This window comes from Gopherus flavomarginatus, chromosome 2 (genome assembly GCF_025201925.1).
Source record: "Gopherus flavomarginatus isolate rGopFla2 chromosome 2, rGopFla2.mat.asm, whole genome shotgun sequence".
NCBI lineage: Eukaryota > Metazoa > Chordata > Testudines > Testudinidae > Gopherus > Gopherus flavomarginatus.
This window is the reverse complement of record NC_066618.1, coordinates 57,494,857-57,521,181: the sequence shown is the minus strand read 5'-3', so window position 1 is coordinate 57,521,181 and position 26,325 is coordinate 57,494,857. Positions and strand designations below refer to the sequence as shown.

General features: G+C 38.7%; 1 protein-coding gene across 3 annotated transcripts in view; it reads left to right on the top strand.

Annotated features, from left to right (window-relative positions):
• The window catches only part of AGMO (alkylglycerol monooxygenase), a 276,395-nt gene that overhangs the window by 129,562 nt on the left and 120,508 nt on the right, over positions 1-26,325 (top strand). For all 3 annotated transcript variants that reach the window (XM_050938680.1, XM_050938681.1, XM_050938682.1), the window contains exons 6-12: positions 8,555-8,621; positions 10,215-10,280; positions 10,373-10,452; positions 11,616-11,750; positions 12,240-12,356; positions 20,488-20,570; positions 21,476-21,581. In XM_050938680.1, coding sequence (XP_050794637.1) covers positions 8,555-8,621; positions 10,215-10,280; positions 10,373-10,452; positions 11,616-11,750; positions 12,240-12,356; positions 20,488-20,570; positions 21,476-21,581 — 654 coding nt within the window. The remainder of the gene's footprint in view (positions 1-8,554; positions 8,622-10,214; positions 10,281-10,372; positions 10,453-11,615; positions 11,751-12,239; positions 12,357-20,487; positions 20,571-21,475; positions 21,582-26,325) is intronic.

The window sequence follows — 26,325 nt, the reverse complement described above, 5'->3', positions numbered from 1 at the left end:
AGTTATCATGTAATTGCTGAAAGTTCGTGTGTGTGTGTGTGAGAGAGAGAGAGTGAGAGAGAAGTGTATGTTTAAGGCAAGCAGACATTGGTTACGATATCTCAGGAAACCTATCTGGGACACAGATCTAATGATCAACACATAAAAGAATCATAACATCTGAATTGGAAGTCAGCAATAGCATATGGAAAAACAGTAACAAAACATTGGATATTAGAAAAATTACTCATTTATTGATCCCTAGATCCCATTCAATGCGATCACTTAAAAATTTCTTTGTGAATTTTATTTTTCATATGTATACATTCTTTATCCACTGTATCTGTGATACTCCCACTGAAGACAATGGAAATTTCATATGCAGAATGATTGCACAAACAGACATGTATAAAACTAGTAATTCATGTCTGAAGGATTGTTTTAAGTAATCAGTTTATTAAAGGAATACTGTCAGATTAAATTGATCCAAAAATGCATTTGCTAAATAAATAAATAAATAACAAAAATTGCTTTAACAAAACATTAGGCTAACACAAATGTTTCAATTTAAAAAAAGTATTTCCTATGAAATAATAATAAAAATTTCCCAGTCATGTTTGCAACCCCAAAACTGAAGTTCCATGCTAATAGGTAAGAATCTGAGGGCATGAACTTGCAAAGGCTTATGCATGTGCCTTAGGGCTTGTCCACACATGGAGCTAGCCAGGAATAGCTATCACACTTTTTATTCACACCCTTCCTTAATCCAAACTAACTTTCAAGTGTAGACAAGTCTTAACTCTATGCACTATGGTTTATCCCAGTGAAGTTAATGGTACTGCCGACAGTGAGTAAGGTTAAACGTGTGCAAAAACCTTCACAGGTTCATGGCGTTCAAGTGGTGTTGAATGAAACTGACTAAAAACCAAAAGTGAAATTGACTAGGCTGTTTTATTGTGGAAGTTGAGAAATATGCAAAAAGTAAGTAGGACATAAACAGTGAAAAATAGTCTAAAGTAACTAGTGTATAGAGCAGGGGTTCCCAAAATTTAACAGCCCACGAACCCCTTTCACTAAATTGTGAAGTGTCATGAACCCCCTCCTAAAAATGAGTATTTTCAGGGATTTAAGTTTAAATTTCCTCAGTGTGATGGATGCCCCAACTGCCCATCCCACTCTTCCTGGGGCTCAGGCTGGGGTTCGGGCTGCCGGCTCCCCCACTGACAGGGGCAGGACTCAGTCTGCCAGCCCCAACTGCCCAGCCCCACTCTTCCAGTTACTCGGGCTGCCAGCCCCGCACAGAGCACTGGAGTTCAGGTGCCAGCTCCCTTGCTGACCGCCGGGACTCGAACTGCCAGCCCAAACTGCCCAGCCCCACTCTCCCTGGGGCTCGGGGTGTCTTCCCTGCAACCGGGTCCCACCTGCTGTCTCCAATGCCCGGGGTCCTCTGGCCGCCATTAGTGAAATTTTTCTGGCAAATCCCCTGTAACGTTCTGTAAATCTCCAGGGGTTTGCGAACCCCAGTTTGGGAACCACTGGTATAGAGCAGGGGTTGGCAACCTGTGGTACACGTGCCAAAGGTGGCATGCCAGCTGATTTTTGATGCTCTGGGGTTCTGGCTGCTGCCCCATTGCCAGCCAGGGTCCCAACCAAGGCCCCACTCAGCACCCGCTGCTGGCCTGGGGACCCCCAAGGAACCCCAGGCTGGCAGCGGGCTAAGCAGGCCGGCGGCTGAGACCCCGACTAAGCCACTCAACCCACTATCGGCCTGGGGTTCCATTCACTCAGCTGGCAGCAGGCTGAGCCGGACTAAATTCAACGAAATAAGAAAACAAGAGCAACCAATGACAAAGTGCAAGAACCTAGAGAGCCTCCTGAAACACGGTGATAGTTTTGATTTAAATGGACTTGAACTGTACGAAGAATTGAGTACACTGTCATCAATGTTGCCACATGCAAAATCAGTGATGGACGTTGTACAGTTTATTCATACCAGCAAACTTGTTGATATATATATATATATCCTAATGTGTACATTGCCACTCATATTCTACTGACAATTCCTGTAGCAGGAGCATCAGGAGAACAGACTTTCTCAGAACTAAAGCTCATTAAAAACTATCTCCGCTCTACAATGAGTCAGAAACATTTGACTAGTCTTGCTATTCTTGCAATTGAACAAGACATCACTTTGTCTTTGTCATACGATGACATTATTACTGATTTTTGCAGCCAAAAAGCCAGAAAGATTGTTTTTAATTAAAAACAAATTCTTGTTTCGATACCTCTTCGTAGAAATTTCCAATAATATGTTGACAAATTAAAAAAAAATTATATTATTTGCATCATTCTGTCAAATCAGAATTTTTTCTATAGTGCTACTTCTTTAGTGCAAGTCCATCAGCATTACAGTGGCTTCACTACGTTAAACTGGTTTTAATAACATGCACGTGGCAAGTTTTTCAATATTGTAAGCTTATGTTTGTGTTGCTCAGATCAAGTCAGGCACAGGGGCACCAGTTTAACAATCCTGCCTAGGGCGCCATAAATCCTAAGGACAGCCCTGCTTAAAATGACCAATTAATGTAGGTTTTCTGTCATTTTAGTTGGTTATATTGATTGAAATAACACACACACACTTACATGCTCATCTGCCCTTAAGAGAAGGCTGGATTAGTCATTTTTTCCAAAGAGAAGTAGAATCCCCTATTGAAAGTGTTAACTGAAATATTCACATCAGATGCCAACTTGATTCAAACCTTGACCTCCTGGTTGAGAGGTAAAACAACTATGAGTGACAACAATCTGCCTTCAAGATAATTTATTATAAACACATTTTTGAAGCCTGTGTGTTTATTATATAAACATACCCTAAGCCTGACTATCCATTAAAGCTAGGCTTTCACCTCCTTCTACAATACAGATTTATCAGAAATTCACCCCCTATGAAACTCTTTATGATCCCAACAGGCCTGATTCCTTCAGCTTGTTTTATTTCCGAACTATAAATATTGTTTTTTCACTCCTCAGTGTGGAAATTTGGCTACCTCCATATTACATGCTTACTGGAGTAGAAAACTGCCTAATCAGATAGGAAAACAGTTGGCGGTGTATAAATCAGGGTTTGCCGAGGATTTCAAAGTGTGAAACTGGGCAGACGAGCGCATATCCTAGGAGTTCTGCCTTTCCCTAGCTTCCCTGTAGAGATTTCACATGGCAGATATGGTCACGAAGGCCATCTGTATAAATACATGGGTGTGTTGTCTTGAATTAACACAACAGTGTTAGTGGGGAATGCAATTATTTTTTTTTATTTTAACGTTACCTCACCAGATGGTCTCAAATGTAAATTCATCTACAAATAATAATAATAATCCTGATCATCTTGATTTTGGTGAGGAAATTGCTAGTAATAAGTGCTTGAGTACCAGTTAGCCCAGCAAATGAGCTAATCCTAGGTTCAGATTCATCCATGGTGTAATTTCCCTGACAGCAGTGGCATTGAACCAAAGATGAATTTGACCCTTGCTATCTATAGGTCAGTAATGCTGGGGTAATTGAACCATCACTGAGTTATAAGCACTCTCTCCTAGACTTATGGTGAAAAATTCTCTTTGTTCACAAATGGTTTTACTGTAACATTGCCTGTTTTACTCAGTCTACATTCTTTTCCAACATTCATGTCGAAATAGAGCTGAAATAAAGATTCATGTTGTAGTGGTGACAGGAGGAGTTGTTACACAAGATGTAAAGTTTCCCTTGGATTTCATGTCACGATTTTTTCTCATTATTTAAACAAGAACTGCATTGAAGTGGTGCAGGTACCAGGCAATAAAGATTTCCCTTGGTGCTGACAAACCTTGAGACCGCAAATGGAGGTGCTTACATGCCACAAGAGAGGTTGCTGCATTTATGTTCTTTTCCTCCACTCTAGGTTTTGCTGTCACAAAGGAAACGTCTTTATATAAATATGTCCCTATATAAAAATTATATATTTCCAGTTATGTACCATAGCTTTATTTCATTGCCAAAACATTTTGATTAATAATATGTGGAAGGAGTTTCTGAGGATACAACTTGGAACCTGTCAAGTGTATTAAACTGGCGTTGGGGAATTACTTTAAAATATTTTAATTGTAATTCTGTTACATTGTGCTTAGCTATTGCTACACAATAACGGAGAGGTAGTCTGTTTGTTAAAAAGAAATCAGATGCAGAATACATGTTTTGTGAAGAATTCTGAATGGAGCTCTTGTAAGCGGCACATTTAAGATACCTGTGCATTTGGCTCATAAGCAGTTTATTTCTAAAGTCCATTTGCAAGAGGACTGTCAAACGAGACTTTTCTGTGGCTGTGGGTTTTTAAAAAACAAGCAAAGTAACAAGCAAAATGGACTTTTATTGGAATCCTGCAGTTCATCTGTGGGTCGCTGATAGGGAAATTGAGGTGCACCTGGTGTGCTAATTCAGGGAGGAAAAATTGTAGACAGGACTTGATTTAGAACAGTAGGTGGCTGTGCATAGAAGGCAAACACAGGCTGTGCATAGAAGGCAAACACAAGAAAACAGCCATTTTGTTCAAAATAGAGAAGAGGTCACAGTTGGACAACATATTGGACTTTATTTAACATTAGTAGCTATTGTTTTGCTGCATTTCCAAAGTAGCTGCAAAAGGATGTTGCAGAGAACAGGCTTGCTTTATATATACACCCTTATGTGCGAACTGGATGTTTTATATAAACTCACTCACACTTAGATACACTCTCTCACACACATGCATGTGCACACACACTTTCTCTCCCCCATATCCTACATCCTTAAGTTTCTTTTTAGTACCAGCTAATCTTTTGACACTTAGAAATTATGAATTTTCAAAGACAGAGATCAAAAACCAAAAAATTTGCTTGTGCTGCATCCATCCTTTTTCCTTACAAATATATATATTTTTAAAGTTCTTTCATGGAAATACATTTTTCTCTTAAATAAAATGAAATTTTGGGGCAAATTCTGGTTGTCTCATTTATGACTGATAGAGCAAATTGAAAAATGAAAATCTATTTTCACAAAAAAATTCCAAATTTGAATTCAAAGTGTTTGGAACCGACCCTTTAAAAAAAAGTAAGTTTTTAAATAAAAAACTTAAATGTTATTGAAATCTTTTAGAGAGACAAGGTGGATGAGGTCAAATCTTTTATTGGACCAACTTCTATTGGTGAGAGAGAGACAAGCTTTAGAATTTACACACAGCTCTTCTTCAGCTCTGTGTAAGCTTGAAAGCTTGTCTCTCTCGCCAACAGAAGGTGGTCCAATAAAAGATACTACCTCACCCACCTTGTCTGCCTAATAGCCTGGGACCAACATGGCTACAACAATATTGAAATCTTTTGTTTACTGAAAATCCTATTTATGGTAAATAAAAAAAAATTGATAACCATTACGGTAACACTTTAAATTAAAAAAAAATTTTTTTTGAACATGAATGATGTTTTTTGTGAAAAAAACAAGATTATGGCAATTTTTTTGTGAAAAAAATATTTTAAAAGGCCATTTTTGAAAATAAAAGTATTCTATTTAAAGTTTCAGCCAACTCTAGTGATTGGGATAGAGCAACAATTTTTCCTTTACTGCAAGGTAGAGCCATAACACGAGCACAAGAGATTCTTGCCATTGGTATTACCAATAGCGATCAATGTCTTACAAGGGGCATAACTGTACAGAATCAAGATGTGGCAATATGTCTGTGCTAGGAGCTGAAGGTTTTGCTAATGAGACATTACACTACCCCTGTTGTACAGATGAAGTAACTGCTACTGGTTCACATCCTCCTCCTCTCCTGTTTGTCACCTACTTCATTTTTGAGGAGATCCTTATAACTTAATGTATTCATGTTTAAGACTGTTGCACATTTATTCATGTAAAGTTAAATCCTTTTATCCTTACTGAAGTGAAACTCCCCTTGACCTCATTTGGTGAAGCGGGAGGCAGATCCTCAGACTGTGTAAATTATCAAAGCTCCATAACGAAACAGTTTACTCCACCCAAGGATCTGCCCCTGGGAGTTTTGTCTGAGTAAGGATGGCAAGATTTGACTCTTAGAATCCGATTCAGCAAAAATGTCTGGCTTCTTTGCCATGCATGACTGCAGGAACCTTGAAAAATGAGCTTTCCAGATGTGTGTTTTTCCGCTGGAATAGAGCCCTATATAGTGTACATGAGGATAATATTTGTAAAGTAATTGTCATTTTATTATTTAGTAAGAATTCACAAAAGAAGTAGAAATATCACTTAAAGCAAATGAAGTTTCTAAAATGAGGGTAGTTTTGCCTCTAGATATTAAGTAAAAATGTATTTTTCGTTGTATCTTGGCAGAAACTTGGGTTTATGTTTTGCTACCTACAATATGTCAGGCATTTGTTAGGTCGGGGTCTGAAAATCTTCAAGAGCTTTTCAGGGTGAAAATAGAACACTTGTGATTGCAATCTTAGAGAATATTTTCATCAGTGTGTCACTACTGTTTCTCTGCAGTAGAGGTGAGTGTGGTTGAGTAATAAATTGAAAAATGGTACTCTAAAGCATTAATCATTAGCAATGCAAACTTGCAAATGTCATTGCTCAAGAAAGACTGTTCTGCAGCTGAGGGTTATTATCATGAGAGATTGCATTTTCCAAAGAAAATACTCTCATTAACATTAGTCAAATATATTTATTTAAAATGTTACTCATATTCCTGAGATTCCCTGGGAGGGAGAAGACATGGAGTGTTACTTCGGCACATTGAGGTACAGTTCAGCCTTTTGGAGGATAAATTTTATTAGCAATTTTTGTGTACAGATTTAATCAATTGGACATTAAAAACTGTGAAGGTATCCATGTTGTCAATGCCTTATTATAACCTACCTGTAGACTGAGAGTTGAAACCACTAACCCATTGCATTGTGCTCCCCACTACGGTACTCTTAAGTTTGGCTTAAAAAAATGTATATTTAAATATTTAGTTAAAATCATATTGAAACTAAGTGGGTCATAGTTAGGTGTGGTCTAGTAGAATAATTACTTATCTTTCAGGTGTTGGACTGAAGTGCAAGCCAGTTCTTTGACTCAGATTATATTAATTTAGTGGTCAGATCTCACATAATTTAAAACAGTGGGTTTTGCTTTTTGAGAGAAGATGGAAACAGAGCTAGCCTGAATGATTAATTGTTTCTCACCTTTAGGTGGTCTTTTCAGGCTTGAAATTATTTGGAGACAGCATTTGGAAATTCAAATGTGCTTGCTTATATTGTCCTTGGCTTGTAAATATAAAATATAAAATAATAAAAAACGCTTTGGTATTCCAGCCTTCATATGCAGAACTTCCCCTCACAACTGCGGGGAGAAGGGGGAAGGCTGTGACAGATAAAAAACAGTAAAGTTAGAGCGTTCTTCACCTAAACCAATCTGCCAGTTTCCACACTGCTTTAATTTTGGCTGTGTACCACACTCGATCTATTCATTGGCCAACACCAGTTTTTGTTGGTGTTTATTTTTACACCACATATTCAGCCAGGGAGAGACAAATAAGTATAAAATGATTCTCTTCTTCCCAAGTTGCCATTCTCCTGATGGAGGATGAAATCTGTCTGCAAAAGCTTCAGTTGATGCATTTTGAGCAGAATTTTATCTTCACTTACACAGGTGCAGTGGCTGTAAGCAGAATTGGGGTGCTTTCAAGTTTAAGGGTCTGATCATGTAACCTTACATGCAAACCTTACCCAGTTAGACCCATTGAAATGAGAGTATCTACTCTCATGGGCAATGACTGCCTGCCTCCCTATCTTATCTGGATTCTATTATCTCCATCATTATGAAAATATTACAGAGCACCGATCATTGTGGTATTTAAGCATGAAATACAGTAATTAGGTTCACGCAGAAAACATCCGTAGAGGATGACATGACAGATTCTGTTCTTCACATTTCCTGGGTTCTAGGAAGCTTTACTTGGTGGGTTTGGGTTTTTTTGCTAATGGCGAGTAATCACAATGTCAAATGATCAGTCATGTGCTCTGAAGATTGATACATTCTCCTTAGACGATGAGTAGGTTTACTTATGGGACTGAGCATTTCTGGAACGGGCTTAATGGAGGTGATTTTGCAGCCTAGACTAGAATTACATTTAGTCTCTGAAGGGCTCGGGTGACAAAGGCTACGTGAACAGGTAGCAAATGTATGAATGGAGCCCTATGGAATTATGAGCAATGTAATAAAATTGAAATAGGCCAGCAATTTATTTTCTATATTAAATGATTAAGCATAGAAAACAATTCTAATTGTAGTTTGCTTTATGGTGATTTTACTATACGCAAGTTTTATAAAAATTCCTATTACGTAGTAGTTGACAATAGAATATAACAGTTTTAGTAAGTTATGTTAGCTTGTACACTGTTCCTTTATGTAAGAACCTTCCCAGATGCAGTTCTCTTTGTACGGGAAAATTAGCTTCCTTATCTGTGTCCCCTCTGCCAACTTTTCCTCCTCTTTTTGCTTGATTTACACGGTCCATGCCAATTCATTTACAAGATAATTTTGTTTAAAGGTAGTTAACACCCTTGGACCTCTGGAGCTGATTCTTAATACTCCCAGTCACCACAGAGTTCACCATGGTAAGCAATACCATGTTGTCTGATTTTCTTTTGTTTGTTTTCTAACTGTCATTATTTATATTATATTTAAAATGTACAGAAAGGAGGAAATGTAACTGGTGTTTTTAAAAAAAACATTATAGGGAGAACAGTAATAATCAGTCTTAAGGTTTCATAAGGACTTTTATTAAAACCTTTTATCAGTGAGTTATAACTTCAAAACATTTACGTGTCAAACTGAAATTTTTCAGATTGGTTTCTGTCCAAATGTGAATTACTAGGGACAGTTTGTGCAAAACAATTCAGCATTTGTGAATATGAGAAGTGTGATGAGAATAGCAAATCCTTCTCTATTGTTAAAAATAAATAAATATGGTAACCCATTTTCAGCTGTTCTTGCACCTTAAAGTCAAACACTCAATATAAGCATAGCATTGGCTCTGTTTTGGAAGAACTGCATTTAGCTGTTCCAGTTTTCATTCTACTGCATTATTGAAAAGCCCATTTTGCACATGTGCAATACAACTGATATTACTTTTTTTCATATTTTTCAGCGATATTCAGAGTCAGGGTAGGCTGTAGTGTACATATGTGATTGGTTAATTTAATGGCATAATGAAGAGTGTTGGGAAATATGCACTGAATAAGGCAGGGCTCCAGAGGCTTATCCACTGAGCAACTTGCAAGGCTCATTCACTGAGTATCTTGTAAAGGGCAGAGATAATAAGTAGAACAATAACAGGGAGATGGAGAAATTTGAATCACGCTCAAATATAACTAAATGTACAGTGGATATGTAGCTATTTATTATAGCTCTGTGTTAAGTGTTTATGGCACTGTACAGATATTTAAAAGGGTGGATTCTGTAAGTGTCCAATCTTGCAAATTTGCATAAGTATTGACAGTCCAAATTGTGGTCTCATTTTCACTGCTATAAATCCAGATAGAGCGTATCCACCCTGAATCTAATCAGGTTTACACTAGTGATGCACAGGTTTAACTCCATTGACTTCACCAGAGTAATCCAATTGGGGTAACTGAGGGAAGAATTTCGTTCATTGACTTTAATGGGACTACTTGCACATGAGGAAAACTTAAAGATGTGGAGCCCTGTACTAGATAGAGAGATTGATCCTGCTCGCAATTAAGTCGTTAGCAGAGCTCCTCGTGATTTAAGTGAGGGACGAGATCAGGTCTATAATATAGGAGGTGTACAGGAGGCAACAGGAAGTCATTCATGAGATCACTGTACATATTTTTTGCATATTTGGCATATATCTTGTTAGCTACAATTTGGATAATTTTTGGTGATTTTTCTATTTATTTGTTTGTTTTTTAACTTTTGTATGTACATACATATTGGGGTAAATCCACCCTTGGCATAATTCCAGGTAAGTTGCAATAATGATGAATATGTTTTTACCCTGAGCTATATTTTAGTAGTCAGATGTAAGGCATAAGAAAAGTTATAGCTGATTAACACTGGAAGGTTAGCCATCTCCTATCTCGGTTAGTAGGTAAGAAAATCAGACTTACAAAAGAGGTTCATGACTTCACTTGAAGTTTGTAGAATTCACAGATTTTTCATAATTGCACTGATTATTTTTTTTATAGGCAGAAATCCTTACTGCATTGACAAAAATTATGGTGGTACCCTCATTATTTGGGACAGAATTTTTGGTAAGTGGAATAAATTGCTGTTGCTAATGTTAATTAATGTTGCAAACAGGAAGTTTTATGCTCTTAAAATGGATTATTTTTCCTCCTTCCAGGAACATTTGTGGCAGAAAATAATAAAGTTATATATGGCCTAACACACCCAATAAATACATTTGAACCTGTCAAGGTCCAGGTAATGTATTTTTTCTTATTGAACTTATATATTTTAACGTGAACTTATATTCAAAAGAAATGTACATTTTTGAAAGACTAGAGGCAAACTATACTGTACTATAGATTGTTTTGTAATTATTTGAAGTGTTTACTGTAACTTTGGCACACGTTAGTGGTTTAAACCATTTCATATAAACCACATATAAAATATTTCTGCAAAATCTCAATTATTATCTTGTCATTTCTCGCTGTAGTATATTTCAGTGTTCTCATAAGGATGAAGGGTTCAGCTGTACACACTGGTGGTGACAATGCAGTGGGTGAAAATTATTCATGTTGTCACGCCACTGAAATCAGTAGATTTACAAAAGGGATGAGTTACGTTCATGTAATGATTAGTCTTTTGCCCTGCTAAGTTAGGATAACCTTCTTTATGAGCAGGTGATAGAGATACAAAGTGTATTTTATTTGTTACATATATCTGCTATAAATATTGCTCTTTTAGAAGTAATTCCCCAATCTAATGTCTTATATAATTTGTTTTTAACACACCTATTTATTACCTTTGATATTCAGGGTGTCCCAGAATGATTTATTAAACAATGAATTAATGATACTGTTGGCAGTAAATGCAGCAGCCAACATGTGCTCAGTAAAAGCTGAGATACAGTTTGAACATTAGAATCTATTTAATTGAGGAAGATTGTTGGCTAAGGGATGACAATTATCTTTGCCTCTTTTCACAAAACCCAAAAGGTTGTTTTCCTTCCACTTGTTTCAAATCTCATTTCAAAGATAATAGGGAGGCACAGGATGAGAATCAGAACAGAATCTGGTCCAGTGTCTCTAACACTGCAGTTCCCCTCATGACTCTATGGCAGTCTGATCCCTGCTGTGGAACTTAAACCCACATCCTGGCCCAGAAAACAGTGTTCTACCAATAAATTATTCTGATACTTGATTTGAAACATGGGGGTTTGTGAGTGGCATTTAGACCTAGAAATTGTTACACGTAGAAGATTCCATTCAGAACTGTTAATGAAACATTTCTGCATTTTCACTGGAATTTTGAGTTCTCAGAACCTCTGAATATCTGTCCCTTGGTAAAGCAGGGTAAAGTACATGTTTTGCTAAATTGCTGGTTTTACTAATAAATATGGACAATTACTTATGTCTTCACAGTTATGTCACTTGGCTTATATATGGAGCACATTTTGGGCCACACCTGGATTCAGTAATAAACTCTCTGTAATATTTAAAGGCCCAGGTTGGGGACCAGGAAAACCTAGACTCGGCCTTCCTGAGGAAATCCCGGTGGTAAATTGAATATATAGAAGGCTTTCAGTTGCATATAATTTACTTGCCTTATTAATGCTATTTGATCAAGGTTAAAAACTCTACTTGTACCATCTTAAATTAGCAGTGTGAGAGAAGAGGGAAACAGAGACTTAAGGAAATGGAAGTTTTAGCTGTGTTTTCCCTTTATATTTGAATAAAAGAGTAGATACATACAGACTTTTATACTTCAAAGACCTTTTCATCATTCATTTGAGAGATATTTTCAAACGTTTTTCATAAAATAGCACTTAAAAAATCTTGATCTTAATCTATTTCTCACAATAGATTATGTATATATTTTGATAACAGCATTCTTTTACCTGTCTTCCCCATATTTCAAAGTGACTAGTCAAATGCCATTAAATATGACCCTTAATCACTTGGTATTTGCAATTAACCTAGGTACTAAAGGATAACATGATGAAATAGATTACTAATGAAGACTATTATCTGTTTTGATGCATCTAGATCACTGGAAAAGAGGTTCCATTCAATCCCAAATTGCCAATATATCTTTCTGTCTATACAGTAGTACATTTTGCCTTGATGCTGGGCTTTTATGTGGACCTGTTTGAGACCCAGGCTGTAAGTAATTCACACTTTTAGTGAAATGAAGTGTTTGACATTAGCAAAAAAAATGTCTGGTGTGAGAGATTTTTAATGTTAAAATTGAAATAATAAAACAGACTCTGTAAAGGCCTTATTCTATTCTCACTTACGTTGCTATAATCAGGATAACTCTACTGAAGGGGGAGGGATAGCTCAGTGGTTTGAGCATTGGCCTGCTAGACCCAGGGTTGTGAGTTCAGTCCTTGAGGGGGCCACTTAGGGATCTGGGGCAAAAAATCAGTACTTTGTCCTGCTAGTGAAGGCAGGGAGCTGAACTGGATGACCTTTCAGGGTCCCTTCCAGTTCTATGAGATAGGTATATCTCTGTATATTATTTTTATTTTTCAAGTTAATAGAGCTGTACCGGTTTAAAACCAGTGCAACAGAAATTGGAATGGAATCATGCCTAAGAAATGTGTCTATAATTATGAAACTAAAATATACTCTATGGCAAGGCACCTTCTTGGTCTCACCAGCCTCAGCTGTTTTTAGCCTTGGCAGGACGGGCTTGGGGGAAAACAGCCCCTCTTGGCTACATAGGGGCCGTCCGTCCTTCTCTCAGCCAGTCTTTTAGGCTTGCTTTTCTCCCTTATGGGAGGGAATGTAGCTTCCCCTCCTGGTGAGGCTTGCTGTCTTGCTGCTTCTGGCCTACTGGCAGATTGACTCCCCCTCTCCCCCCTCCCTGGGGAGGGTTTAAAAAGGTCTCAGGCAGCCCTTAGTTGGAATCAGCTGATCCTAATTGACCTCAGGTAACTCTCTCTCAGCTGATCCTAATTGATCTCTGGTAACCCCTTTTCAGCTGAACCTGTTTGACCTGTAGCCACTCCTCCCCAGTTGATAGGGAAGAGGGCCTTTTACCTTCTGGGACTATTTTCTACCCCGCCCTTACAGTTGTCTGTCCTGAGTTTATCACAACTCTTTAATATGAATGATATTTTTCCCCTTCACAAACAAATTAGGGATTAAGTTTTTTTCTGCAATACCAAGAATTATCTTTTTTCCCCCTCTAATTCAGATATTTATCAGCCTGCTCTTCAGATTTTAGCATTGTTACATAGCTATATAAATGCATAAAGTTTAGGATAATTTAAGTAAAAAGGTGGAACGAAGTCAACTTATTGGAATTACAGATAAAAGAATTAATATCAACATTTTCAAAAATGAATTTGGGTGCTTGAGTTTCTGGTTGTCCAGTGGTAGAAACTTAGAGGCCTGATTTTTTTAGAGGAAAAGTGCTGGGCACTTTCTAAAAATCAGTCCTTATTGAAATGTCTGAAGTTGGGCACCCAAAAATGTAGGCTTCTAAAATCAGTAGTCATTTTTCAAAAAATCTTGGTCAAAATATGTGTGTTGGTTCTCTGGTTCGAATGCTCCTTCTCCAATACATAACATATAGGGCAGGAAGATGGTCTGAAACTGCAACAATGAGTTGGGGCCTGCATGGTGGCAAGCTACAAGGTATGATCCCATGGCACTATATAGCCTCTCAAAGCCATTCAGTACCAAACAGGTAAAGTCTGAATAGCACACAAAATAGAGATTGTACCATTCTGGTGGAGAGAAGTTAAAGAACAACTATTTTACACAGCATCCCCTGCATAATTTAAGTGAAAAAAGTTAACTCTGCTTGAACTAATATCAACTTATTCTGCATAGCCTATGACCTCACCAGAAGGTCACGTGTGTCTCCATGGCTTGGGGATCCAAAGGTAATATGGTGCACGGCTGTGGTGTCATTTCTGAGGGCATGGACTAGAGCTACAGTGCATATGAGAGAGAGATCAGTTTCTGGTGTCATGTACTGTGGCTTTCCAGACTATGAATGATTTTCAGGCCATGTCCCCTGCCACCAGTAAATCTGATTGACCTAGGTGTGCATACAGCGGGTCTTTGCAGCAGCAAGAGCTATAGCGTATTGCACATGAATTCCTCCCTGGTTTTGATTTTTTCCCCCTCAGGATGGGGGAACATGTGGCCCCAACTATTTTTTGTACTATCATTTACAACTGCAGCTGTTTAAGAAGTGCTGTCAAAGGATTAAAGGAAGTTTAAATAAAACCCCAAGCCCTTTAACATTATTCTTTCAAATTCTCCACAGTTTCACAAATGAACCATCCTGAAGGTTCACTGTTGTAAATTTAAAGTTGCAAAATGAGCAGAAAATGACCTGCATAAAACATGAGGTAATAGGGTAATAGAGAAAACAGGAAGAGAAGTGCCCATACTTCAGGAAATAAATGCCAAAGAAGGTGAAGAAAACAGTGCTGGACAGAAGACCAAGTTCCTGGATCTTTTTAAAAATACAGAGGGGAAACTGTCCCAAGAAGAGAACACATATATGAATAACGTAACTTGGCAAATTCTTCATTTAGTATCAGTTTTCCTGTACACTGAGTTATGAAATGGTTGTAGACAAAACTGGAACTTTCTGCTTGGCTTCAAATTATGCCATAACCATGGCATAGCTCCATAAATGGAAAGAGCTAACTGTTTTCCTAAATTTGGGGGAATAAGTTCCATTTCATAATAGCAATAAGACACTGGAGCAGCACACAGTTATTACATTCCTCATGTGATTATAGTCACTCAGTCTTTGGTTTCATGTCCTTTAAAAGTGTTAAGTTTTTCCATACACGAAGAGCAGCCATATACCTTCAGTGACCTTTAATTTAACTTAAGAAAACAGCAAAACAAGAAAGAACAAATTATAATTTTTTTGCAAGAGAGAGCACATTGTCTTTCTTTTCTCCGTAGCAGTCTGCACAACATTCTGAGAATAAAAGTTACTTCTGAGCTCTGCACACCAAGGTCTGAGCGAAAGACAATGGGCTTTGGATCAGTCCCAGAGAAAATCCTGGAAATGTAAAACTGCAGTACATTAAAAAAACAAAAGTCATCCGTTTCATAACTGCATCTACTACAAAAATCACTCAAAGTGTATCTTAATCAACCCTTTCTGGAGTGTCTGATTGCTGATTGATACTATAGCACATGATAATATGTGTACTTTCGTTAGATTGTTAGCACGTGAGCAGTTTTGATAAGATGAGAACATGTCTCTCAAAGGCTGAGAACACAGTCGTAATCTAATGCAACAGGACATCATTGGGTGGTGTATTTCATCCTGTATTTTTAAGCACTCACAGAAGTTTTAAGGGTTTTCAGATAAAAGCTTCTAAATAGAGAAACTTAACAAAGCTACCTCCTTAACCCTGAAACTGAATTCTGCATTAGTGCTGCTAGATGAGGAAACATAAAATGTGGTACAGATTGTTAGTATTTGGTAAATTCTGAAAGGTGCCAGCACCTTTCATAGAGGCTGAAGCTCTGCAACATGCCAGGATGAGAAATACTTTTGTGGGACACTTCACAAAAATTTGGAAACTGACTCTTATCTAAATACTCATGCATTTTTGAATGGTGTATTTACTTGGTTTGAGTAAATTATTTCTTCTTTACTAAAAAATAGTCTGTTGATTAGAAAGCAGTGTAAATTTCTTCCCCAAATTCCGTAACTCCTTTTCTTAAACTTTGTGACATTTTGAAAGCTTGCAATGAAATCAAAATCCAACAGAAATATTTTTTTCTGTTTGATTGCAGCCAATAACCACATTGCAAAAGTTGTGGCTGACTTGTAATTGGGGACCCTGCTGTGGTCCCACAGGCTTCTCTGTTTATTCAAATACTGTAGTATATAAATACTCATTTATTTTATCTAGCTATGCATACATATAATTTTTGGAGTGGAAGGAAGATGCTAGCGGTAATGCTAAGCTGTAAAAGGCACATTCCTTTGTCACTGCAACTTGCAATGCACACATTTAATATATGATGCTTGGTTTAGTGAAATAATCTACTGACCTTTTTTGTTGATCTTGATAGATTAACGCTTAGGAAACTGATGCTCAGCTGCCAGAGTCCACTTTATGGGGTGATTCCGTGAAACAAATTTGAAATGTAAATTGAGGAACCATGCTAGGGAGTAACTACAATGTTAGAACTGTAAAAAGAAAGTTATAGTAGTTAAACAATAAACACATTTACACTATGGACTGATGTTTTCAATGTTTCCTGTTACCACAGTATATTATCTATTATATTACAATATATTTGGATGCAGATTACTTTGGTTTATTGTAAGTTTAAAAGACAGCCCACAGCAACAGCCTACAAATATGAGAATGCATTTTTGCTATGTGAAATGGCTTGAATGTGGCACTTTCCCCATCTACTGTGACATACTGCACATAACTTACACATAGTGCACCTGTACCTGCCAACAAAGTCACATAGTTCACCCTTCACCATTTCAGAACGTAGAGCGCTTTGAGAGTGGGAGACAAGCGATGCAGTATATTTTGTTCCTTTCAGCGTATCTACATAGCATAAGAGGGTCAGAATAGGTTTGACTTGTAAATAATGGTGATCTACAGGACCTCCTTCTGTCAAGGACCTGCATCAAAGGATACAGATGCCACTACAAATTATTCTTCCCAATTGACAGAGTTGCTGAGAAGAAATAAAAAGGGTCCAAGAAGCAGAAACTGTGATTTAGACAGTTTGCACCTATTTTTACCCTGCTTTTTCATTGTATATGAGCAAGGGCTTTATATATGTGAACTGCATATCATTGTAATCCAGCTGCTAAAAGCTTAGTTACCTTTGAGCCTATATAAAGACTGCCTCTGTTCTTTTTCTTGCTTTTATGTTTTTACCTTAGAAATATACCTATACTCCCTTGTCTTTGCTGGAACCTAACAGTCACACAGGTTTAAAGTTAAACTGCATTTAATACTCCCGTTGCAAACTGAGATTAGGGAGAACAGAAGGATAATTCTTGAATGACTGAGTCCCAATCCTGCGAAGGTTTACACACAGTGTAGGAGACTATTCGCATGAGTGAGATTATGCATGTGTATAAACCTTCACAGGATGCCATCTGAATTTGAGTATTTTCTCCTTCTCCAGTGGTGGGGAGTAAAATCTGCAGTTTAGTTTACAAGCTTGGGTGACACCTTTATTTAGGTCCTCTCTATCTCATGTCAGGTCCATCAAACAGAGGCAAGTGAGGATTAGAGCTAGTCAGAATTTTTCAAGTGAAAAGTGGTTTCATGGAAACTGTTAACCTCTTTAAAATTTTATTTTTTTTCCAAAATATTTTCCCTTTGTCTATTGAAAACTATGTGTTAGTAAACAAACAATGTTGATAATAATTTTGATAAAGAAGTCTCACATTTTTTTTAAAAAAATGCCTCCATTTTGATCCCTCTGAATTGCAATTAAAAAAAAATCAACCAGCTCTCATGTGTTCACCCTCCTATGGTATTCCTGACATTTCAAATCCATAAACAGGGTGGAACTTATTTTTTTCTCTTTTACGGAAGCAAAAGTTTATACATCTTTATACATCAGAAAGGAGAAGTAAACGCACAAATATATTGACTTTTGATTCTCAGTGTGCTAACAATTCTATTCTTCTTCGAATGCTTGCTCATGTCCATTCCATGCTGCATGCACAGTTCTCAGAGATTTTTCCTTCGGTGGTATCTGTTGGGCCGTTTCTAGTGCCCACTGGAGTCACACACATATGTGCCGGTATAAAGGGCATTGCCAACCCCACACCCTCTCAGTTCCTTCTTACCACCTATGACAGTTGCTGGAATAACGCCTCTTGCTGTAGCAAGTCTTCTTTCCCAGTGGTTTAGACTTTCTCTGTTCATATTTGTATAGTTATGGTAGTTAGTGTATAAAGTTCTTAGTTAGAGTTACTATATATTGTAGTGTTGCTGTCCCTGTCGTCAGGGGACTTTTTGCCCCAAGGGCTGGGCATGCCCCTTTCCCCGGACTTCAGCCATGTTCCTTGTGTGGCAAGCCGATGCCAGTTAGTGACCTGCACACTAGCTGTCTAAAGTGTCTGGAGGAGCCTGCATTAAAGAAAAGTGCCAGATCTGCAGGGACTTCAAACCCTGCATGAGAAAGGATAGAAATATTTGGCCAAAGGCCATTCTTTTTTATGGCAGCGGCCTGATTCTGAGCTATGTTCGACCTGTTTTCCAAGGTCATGATCCAACCAATAATGACTGCTCAGGTCTGTGTCAAACTATTGGGTCATGTGGCAATATGTACCTACATGGTTTAGTATGCAAGGCTACGCCTCAGACTCCTATAGATGTGGCTGGCATCAATCTACTCCCCAAACAGACTCAATACTTACGATCCTGCCTCCAATCCTTGCTTTGCTGACCTGGTGGAGAGACCCAGGATCCGTAATGGAGAGGGTACTGTTTGCTGCCCCTCAACCATCAATAACCCTAGTCTTGGATGTGTCAGACCTGGGATAAGGAGCCCACCTCAGCAATCTCAGGGCCTGTGGTCCCAAGAAGAACTCTCCCTGTGTATAAACATCAGGGAACTGAGGGCAACACACTTGGCTTGGTAGATGGTCCTTCCCCAGATTACAGGCAAAGTGGTGCAGGTCTTGATGGACAATGCTGCATCAATGTTTTACATCAACAAGCAGGAAAAGGCTCGATCTTCAGCCCTGTGCTAGGAGGCCCTCTGGCTGTGGGACTTTTGCATGAAACATGCCATTCACCTCGAGATGTCACGTTTCCTGGGCACCTGAAACACACTGGCAGATTGCCTAAGTAAATCCTTTTCCTCTCACCATGGGTGGTCCCTTCACCTGGAGGTCGTCAGTGTCATCTTCCAGAAGTGGGGGCCTCCCCAGCTGGACCTGTTCACCACCACACAGAACAGGAAATGATATCAGTTCTGTTCATTGCTCAGGCACAGTGTGGGTTCCCATTCCAATGCCTTCCTGGTCTTATGGACAGACCACCTGCTGTACATCTTCCCACCTATCCCGTTGGTTTACAAGATCCTCCTAAAATCAAATGGAACAGGGCGAGGGTTATCTTGATAGCACTAGCTTGGCAACACCAGCATTGGTTTGGTGTTTTTCTGGACATCTTGGTGGCAGCTCCACTTGCGCTTCTGCTCCAACTGGACGTGAATTAATAAGATCACGGCTGGTTGCTTCACCCAAACCTCACCTCCCTGCACTTGATTGCATGGTTGCTGCATGGCTGACCCCTGAAGAGCAGGACATTTTTCTGTCTCACAAGACCACTGAAGAACATCAGCATCATATATTTGATGTTAGGTGGGCCCAGGCCTTTTATATTGAGAGAATTAAGCCCTTCCTCAGCTCCACGCAACTCTTTTTAGCAGTAGCAGAAAGGATGAGAGGGCTACCTGTGTCATCTGAAAAAATCTTGTTCTGGATAACCGCCTGTATCCGAGCTTGCTAAAAGCCAGTGAAGGTTCCGCCTCTGGCCATCATGACCGCTCATTCCTCAAGAGTCCACGCTTTGTCAGCAGTGTTCCTCATGCAGGTACAATCCATGACATCCACAGAGCTGCAAACTGGTCGTCGTTTCATACCTTCGCTTCTCACTATGCCATCGCCCAACAGGCCTGTGACCATGCCAGCTTTGGGAAAACAGTGTTGCAGTCAGCATGTGCATGAGCTCTGAGCCCCCCTCCAGCGGTACTGCTTGTGAGTCACCTAGCATGGAATGGACATGAGCAAGCACTTGAAGAAGAAAGAATGGTTTCTAACCTTCTTCATTTTTTAAGCAATATTGTTTTCAACTGCCAGTACTCTCTGGGGAACCCTTGCAAAGCTGAAATGACATTATGAATAGGAAAAAGAGCAGACTGGGCTTTCATGTTTATTTAGAAAAAATAGCTGTTTGCTTTTGGGTACCAGTTTGAAGGGTTCAAATAATTTCAGGGGAAAAACAGTAATGAAAAGTTAAAAAAAATATTTTGAAAACTAATCCTATGATAAGAATTATTTTTGGAAAAATCTGATTCTTGTAGCTTCCAGGAAGCAAAAATAAGAGCATTTAGGAAGTGGGCTGGAGAATCTGGCATGGGTTTTTTTAGATATAAAGTTCGAAATATCAAACTGTTTTAAAAGGAGACACTAATGTATAATTGAGAGTGAAAGTTCAGGCTGCTCCAGTGTCATGTTTAGAACCCTATATCCCTTCAGAGAGTTACCTTAAATGAGTAATTTATCTCTTTGTTGTTTTAACAGACATTATCACAGGTAACTCTTCTCCTGAGGATTGGCTACATTATCCTGACATTGACCTCCATTGGATTCCTTATGGAGCAAAGGTAAGACATGAAACATTTTCTTTCTCTTCTTGTTTCCTGGCTGTGAAAAAAAAAAAAGTCCATTGGCTACCACAATCACTTATAAAGTATGACAGCCATTAAAGTGTCAAACGACTAGAATGTTAATCAAATGCGTGGACTTCCTACTTGCACATTGCAATGTATGCACCAAATTGTGATACACTTATAAATAGTACCCAACACCACGAGTTGGACTGGCGGGCTACTCAACATGAGTAAAGAAATAATGGAAAACAACTTTAAAGAGAAGTGGTATCAGCCTGCCTGAAGATGATGCAGAAGAAATTATTTATATTTAATTAATGGTTATGTCTTCATTTAACATTCCAGTGACAATCCTGCTCTGTTTGATATTCATTATTCAGACAGAGGTAAATACCTTTGATCTTTACATGCTAAATTGTTTATTTCAGCATAGGGAAAGAATTTGGCAATGTATAGGAGAAGTTTAGAATTTATGCAGCTAAAAATATGGATGGGTGTAAATAAAGGAAAATTAGAATTGTGTAAAGAGAGGCTCAAATTATTCATTAGGAATTTTTCATAATTTTGCCTTGCCCTATTCTTACCCTCACCTCTTGTATAATAAATAATTTACTCCACCAATAGGTTACAGCTTTATTCAGAGTTTCCCAGGCAAAAATTACACATTACCCAGATTTCAAAATGATTCCCAAATCAAGTTTACTAATCCAGGAAATTCAGAGCTAAGGTTTTAAATTATAAACTTGAAATCAGATTTGTAGTGAAAACTCAGTTGCAACTGCATATTACTACAAGATATCATCAGTTCCTTGTACTGTATTCCTATTTGTCACTGAAGTACTCAACAGATTACATGCAAAGGAGAAAAGACTGAACATTAATTTTAATTCTTATTCTAGGCCCAAAGCAACTAGTTTGGAAGCTGTCCGCTGCTCAGTCTTTCTTGCTCTACACAAACTTAGTTACCTGAAAATATACATTGCTTCCTTGGCATTTACTTATGAGGTAAGATATTTATTTTTAAGAATACTGCATGCAATTTGCAGACCCTAGGGACTCTAGATTCCCCCTCCCTTTTCAGAAAATAAGTCATTTTGCCAATTTAAGATTATGGGTTGCCTTTAGAGAGAGATATTTCTGATACATATTTTTGACTGTACAATTGATCAGAATTTGGGAATTTTTTTCTTAGCCGTTTATCATATTTCTCTCATGTTTTGAGGCTTTACCCTAGGAGAAATTGTTAATTGTGGGTGGTACCTAATGTGTCAAATCAAAAAAAGTCAGAGACAACGATGTGTGTTGTCTTGCTAAGCAAAAATAATATATTGCTGGCCATAAACTTTGAAAGAAATACCCTCACGTGCTTCCCAACCTCCAGATTTAATTTATTCCTGAATCTTAATTATTCTGCAGGACTTGACAACAGCCCAAAGAGGCATGCTCAGTTATCTTTGTGTTGAAATTGACTTTGTGATTGATTTCACACCCTCATCATAACATGTTTGTATTTACTGTGTATGACTTTTGGTTTCTCTGCACTTGAGTTTCCCAAAATATAAGTGCTTATTTTACATTAAAATGATACTTTTCCTATGACTCCAAACTGTACCACATTCTTAAGGAATCTGTGGTTAATTTCCAGATGAGGATTAGGGTTGTGCAAGTTTTGTTTTATGGATGGTTCACTGCACTATTGAGAGATTGGTTAATAAATAAAGTTTACTTTTGGGTTTGGTCGGATGATGATCTGAAGGGTCCAACGCAATCATTTGACTGTATGATAGCTTTATGAAGTGCCAAGCGAACATGAAGCAAGCTATTTAGCATAAGTGAGTTATTTAAGAAGAATGCATTAAACATAATAACTTAGTGCTTTTAATATAGTGAGGGTTTTAAGAATAACAGTTTCAAATGTCTTTCCTTGAGCAAAAGACTAGGACATATATGTATTTTTTGGTTTAGAAACAGAAAGATCAAAGACCAGATCCTGAAGTGGTCTAAATTGGCATAGCTGTCAGCTTCAGTGGAGTTACACCAATTTACCTCAATTAAAGATCTGACCCCCACCCCCAAGACGTTGTTAATTGGGTGTTTCTGAAAATGATACCAATTCTATTGCCTTTTCCCTGACAGCAGGCAGTATCACCATGGATAAATATATTATTCTAGTGTTTCCCGCCCCGCCCCCCTCCCCCCCGGACAGGAAACAATAATTGTTAGACAATATGTAAAGCTGGTTAGCAAAGCACCACTATTTACTAATTATTTTGAACTTTTTGGTAATTGTTATATTAGTGTCATAGCCTTGATTTTAAAATCAACAAGTGTCTTATTTTCTTTTAATCAGTTTATGTCAGAGTTAAAGCCCACATTTTATGGATTTCGTAATAGCTTTTGTTTTAAGTATGAAGGGCCTAGCATTTGGAAAAAAAAATTAGTGTAAACTAGTGTAATAGATATATTTTTAAACATAGAATTAATTGTCCTGTGTTTATTTTGCTTCCCAAAGTGTGATAGGGCACTCTTAGCAGCTATAAATAGAGCTTTCTGGAAGCCAGGACTCTGGTCACTTAGAGCACTCAGGGTAAGAGTAGGAAGGAGTTAGGTAGTGAACTGGCTTGGAAAATTAGAAGCGATCACTGGCACGTGTGGAGAAGGGGATGAGGTAATTAGCTCACCAGCTAGATAACTGGGAGAAGGCGGCAAGTTGGTAAAAGGCTGAGCCAGGCAGCAGGAGGGGACTCCTGCTAGCTGTTGCTGCTATAGTGGTGTTGTACGTGGAGCACAAAGGTGAAACAATCATAAAAATACTTGGTGAAGGTTGTCTGGTGGACTATGTATGCTGTTTAGTCACCAGGGGGACATGCCAGCCTGGATAGAAAGCTGACTAGATCATCAGGCTCAATGACTAGTGATCAATGGCTCCATGTCTAGTTGGCAGCTGGTATCAGGCGGAGTGCCCCAAGAGTCAGTCCTGAGGCCGGGTTTTTTCAATATCTTCATTAATGATCTGGCGTAGATTGCACTCTCAGCAAGTTTGCAGATGACACTAAACTGGAGGGAGTGCTAGATAAGCTGGAGGGTAGGGATAGGATACAGGACCTAGACAAATTGGACGATTAAGCCAAAAGAAATCTGATGAGGTTCAACAAGGACAAGTGCAGAGTCCTGCACTTAGGATGGAAGAATCCCATGCACTCCTCCAGACTAGGACCGAATGGCTAGCAACAGTTCTGCAGAAAAGGACCTAGGGGTTACTGTGGACGAGAAACTGGATATGAGTCAACAGTGTGCCCTTGTTGCCAAGAAGGCTAATGGCATTTTGGGCTGTACAAGTAGGAGCATTGCCAGCAGATGGAAGGACGTGATCGTTCCCCTCTATTCGGCATTGGTGAGGCCTCATTTGGAATACTGTGTCCAGTTTTGGGCCCCACACTACAAGAAGGATGTGGAAAAATTGGAAAGAGTCCAGTGGAGGGCAACAAAAATGATTAGGGGGCTGAGAGAACTGGGATTGTTTAGTCTGCAGAAGACAAGAATGATGGGGAATGTGATAGCTGCTTTCAGCTACTTGAAAGGGGGTTCCAAAGAGGATGAATCTAGACTGTTCTCAGTGGTAGCAGATGACAGAACAAGGAGTAATGGTCTCAAGTTGCAGTGGGGGAGGTTTAGGTTGAATATTAGGAAAAACTTTTTCACTGGGAGGGTGGTAAAGCACTGGAATGGGTTGCCTAGGGAAGTGGTGGAATCCTTCCTTAGAGGTTTTTAAGGTCAGGCTTGACAAAACCCTAGCTGGGATGACTTAGTTGCTGATTAGGTCCTGCTTTGAACAGGGGGTTGGACTAGATGACCTCCTGAGGTCCCTTCCAACTCTGATATTCTATGATTCTATGACCCACTTACAAATGTCAGGTCAGCTTGCTCCAGTCCTGTGCCTACCAGATGTCTCCACCTTCTAGTGCCCAAATAGTAACATCAGACTCTCTCTCTGCAGCCCCCTCTGCTATAAACTTCCTGGCTTTATGCTAACCAGCTTGTTCCTGCTCAGCTGGTCTTTATGATCAGTTAAGCCTGTCTCTCCCTCTAGGTGCAGTTAGGTAACAAAATTGGCCTCTTAGGCACGCATTAACCCATTCAGGGCCTGAGTGGGGTAGACGTCCTATCACACAAGGGTTATCATCTGATTTGAAATACACGTGCAACTCAGTGGGAGTTATATGAGTATAGCCTTGACTTATGTGAATATTTCACTTATCATTCTCGCAGACAAGTGAGTGTGTGTGTGTGTGTGTGTGTCTGTGTAAAAATATAAGTGAGATAAGGGTCAGGGAAAACAACAAAATATTCATTGTCTTTCTTTCCAGGACATTGTCCTGATTGGTTCTGGAGTAATCGTATGGTTTCCTACTTCACTGTATAAAAATATGCAATAAATAAAATGCAATTATTTTCTCATAATATTAATTTTTTTAACATCCATTTTGTTTCTTTTTCTTTTCTTAATCTGTTTTCTTCATTAAAGTATTGACCCCCGACTGCTTCTGTCACTCTTTTTCCCTTCCTTTCTTTCTTCCCTCTTTTCTTTTTGCTTATTTCTTTCTTCAGTCTTTTTCTCTCTTTTCCTCATATTGACCTTCCCATTTGATTGCTTTCCTGGCCCCTCTTCTTTTTGTCTCCCTTATTATTTTGCACTAGCTGGCTAGTCATCATTGGTAGTATCATTGGTAATTTTCTTTGAAAATATCGCAAGAGCAAGTGTCATCCAAGTAATTTGCCAGCGGACAGACCAGAATATGAAACAGAAGATGAAGTTTCTTAAAGTTAATATAGGGCTTGTAAATTGCAAAGCTGATAGCACTGGACACATCAAGTCCTCCATTTACTACAGAACAGGTACACTGGGGGTATGTCTACACTGCAATTAAACACTTGAGGCTGGCCTCTGTCAGCTGACCCAGGCTCCTGGGGCTTGGCTACAAGTCTGTAAAATTGCAGAGTAGATATTAGGCTCAGGCGGAAGCCTGGGATCTGGAGCCCTTCCCCATTGTGGGGTCCCAGAGCTTGAGCTCCACCCCAAGCCTGAGCATCTATACTACAGTTTTCTAGTCCCTCAGCCCAAGCACCACAAGTCCGAGTCAGCTGACATGGGCCAGACATAGGTGTTTTATTTCAGTGTAGACACCCCAAAAATATGGCACAGTTCCTCATGTTGCTCTTCAGGAGTGCCATGATCTAGAAGGTTTACCTTCATGGGTAAGAAGATATTTTATTCTACCTTCACATTCAGTGTCTGGACTCCCTGCTGGGACTGTTAACAAAGGGTGGTAATTTGTGATAGTGGGTTTTATGATGCAGACAATCACCCAAAAAGAAGGACTGAGATCACCAACTCATGCAAAAAATCTGTCAAAAAGATTTCAGATGGTAATAGTTTCTGGTTGTTACTAATCTGGGTGAATTTGAAACCGGTGACCCAAAGGTGAAAAATTTAGACAACTTTTCCCAGAATTCCTCAGATCCTGAGGTTAGAGCTAAGGGAGATCAATCAAAACTACTCACTTAACCTGGTTATACATGTACAATGATATATTGTGACACACGCAAACATTAATCTGTCTAGTATGTGAAATGATTATCCTTACTTCTGCCACCTTTGTCCTTGCAATTTTTCATCTGCTCATCCACACATCCCTTTTTCCCTTGCTCTCTCGCACACAGACACCAGTCTTATTCACCATTCAAGACA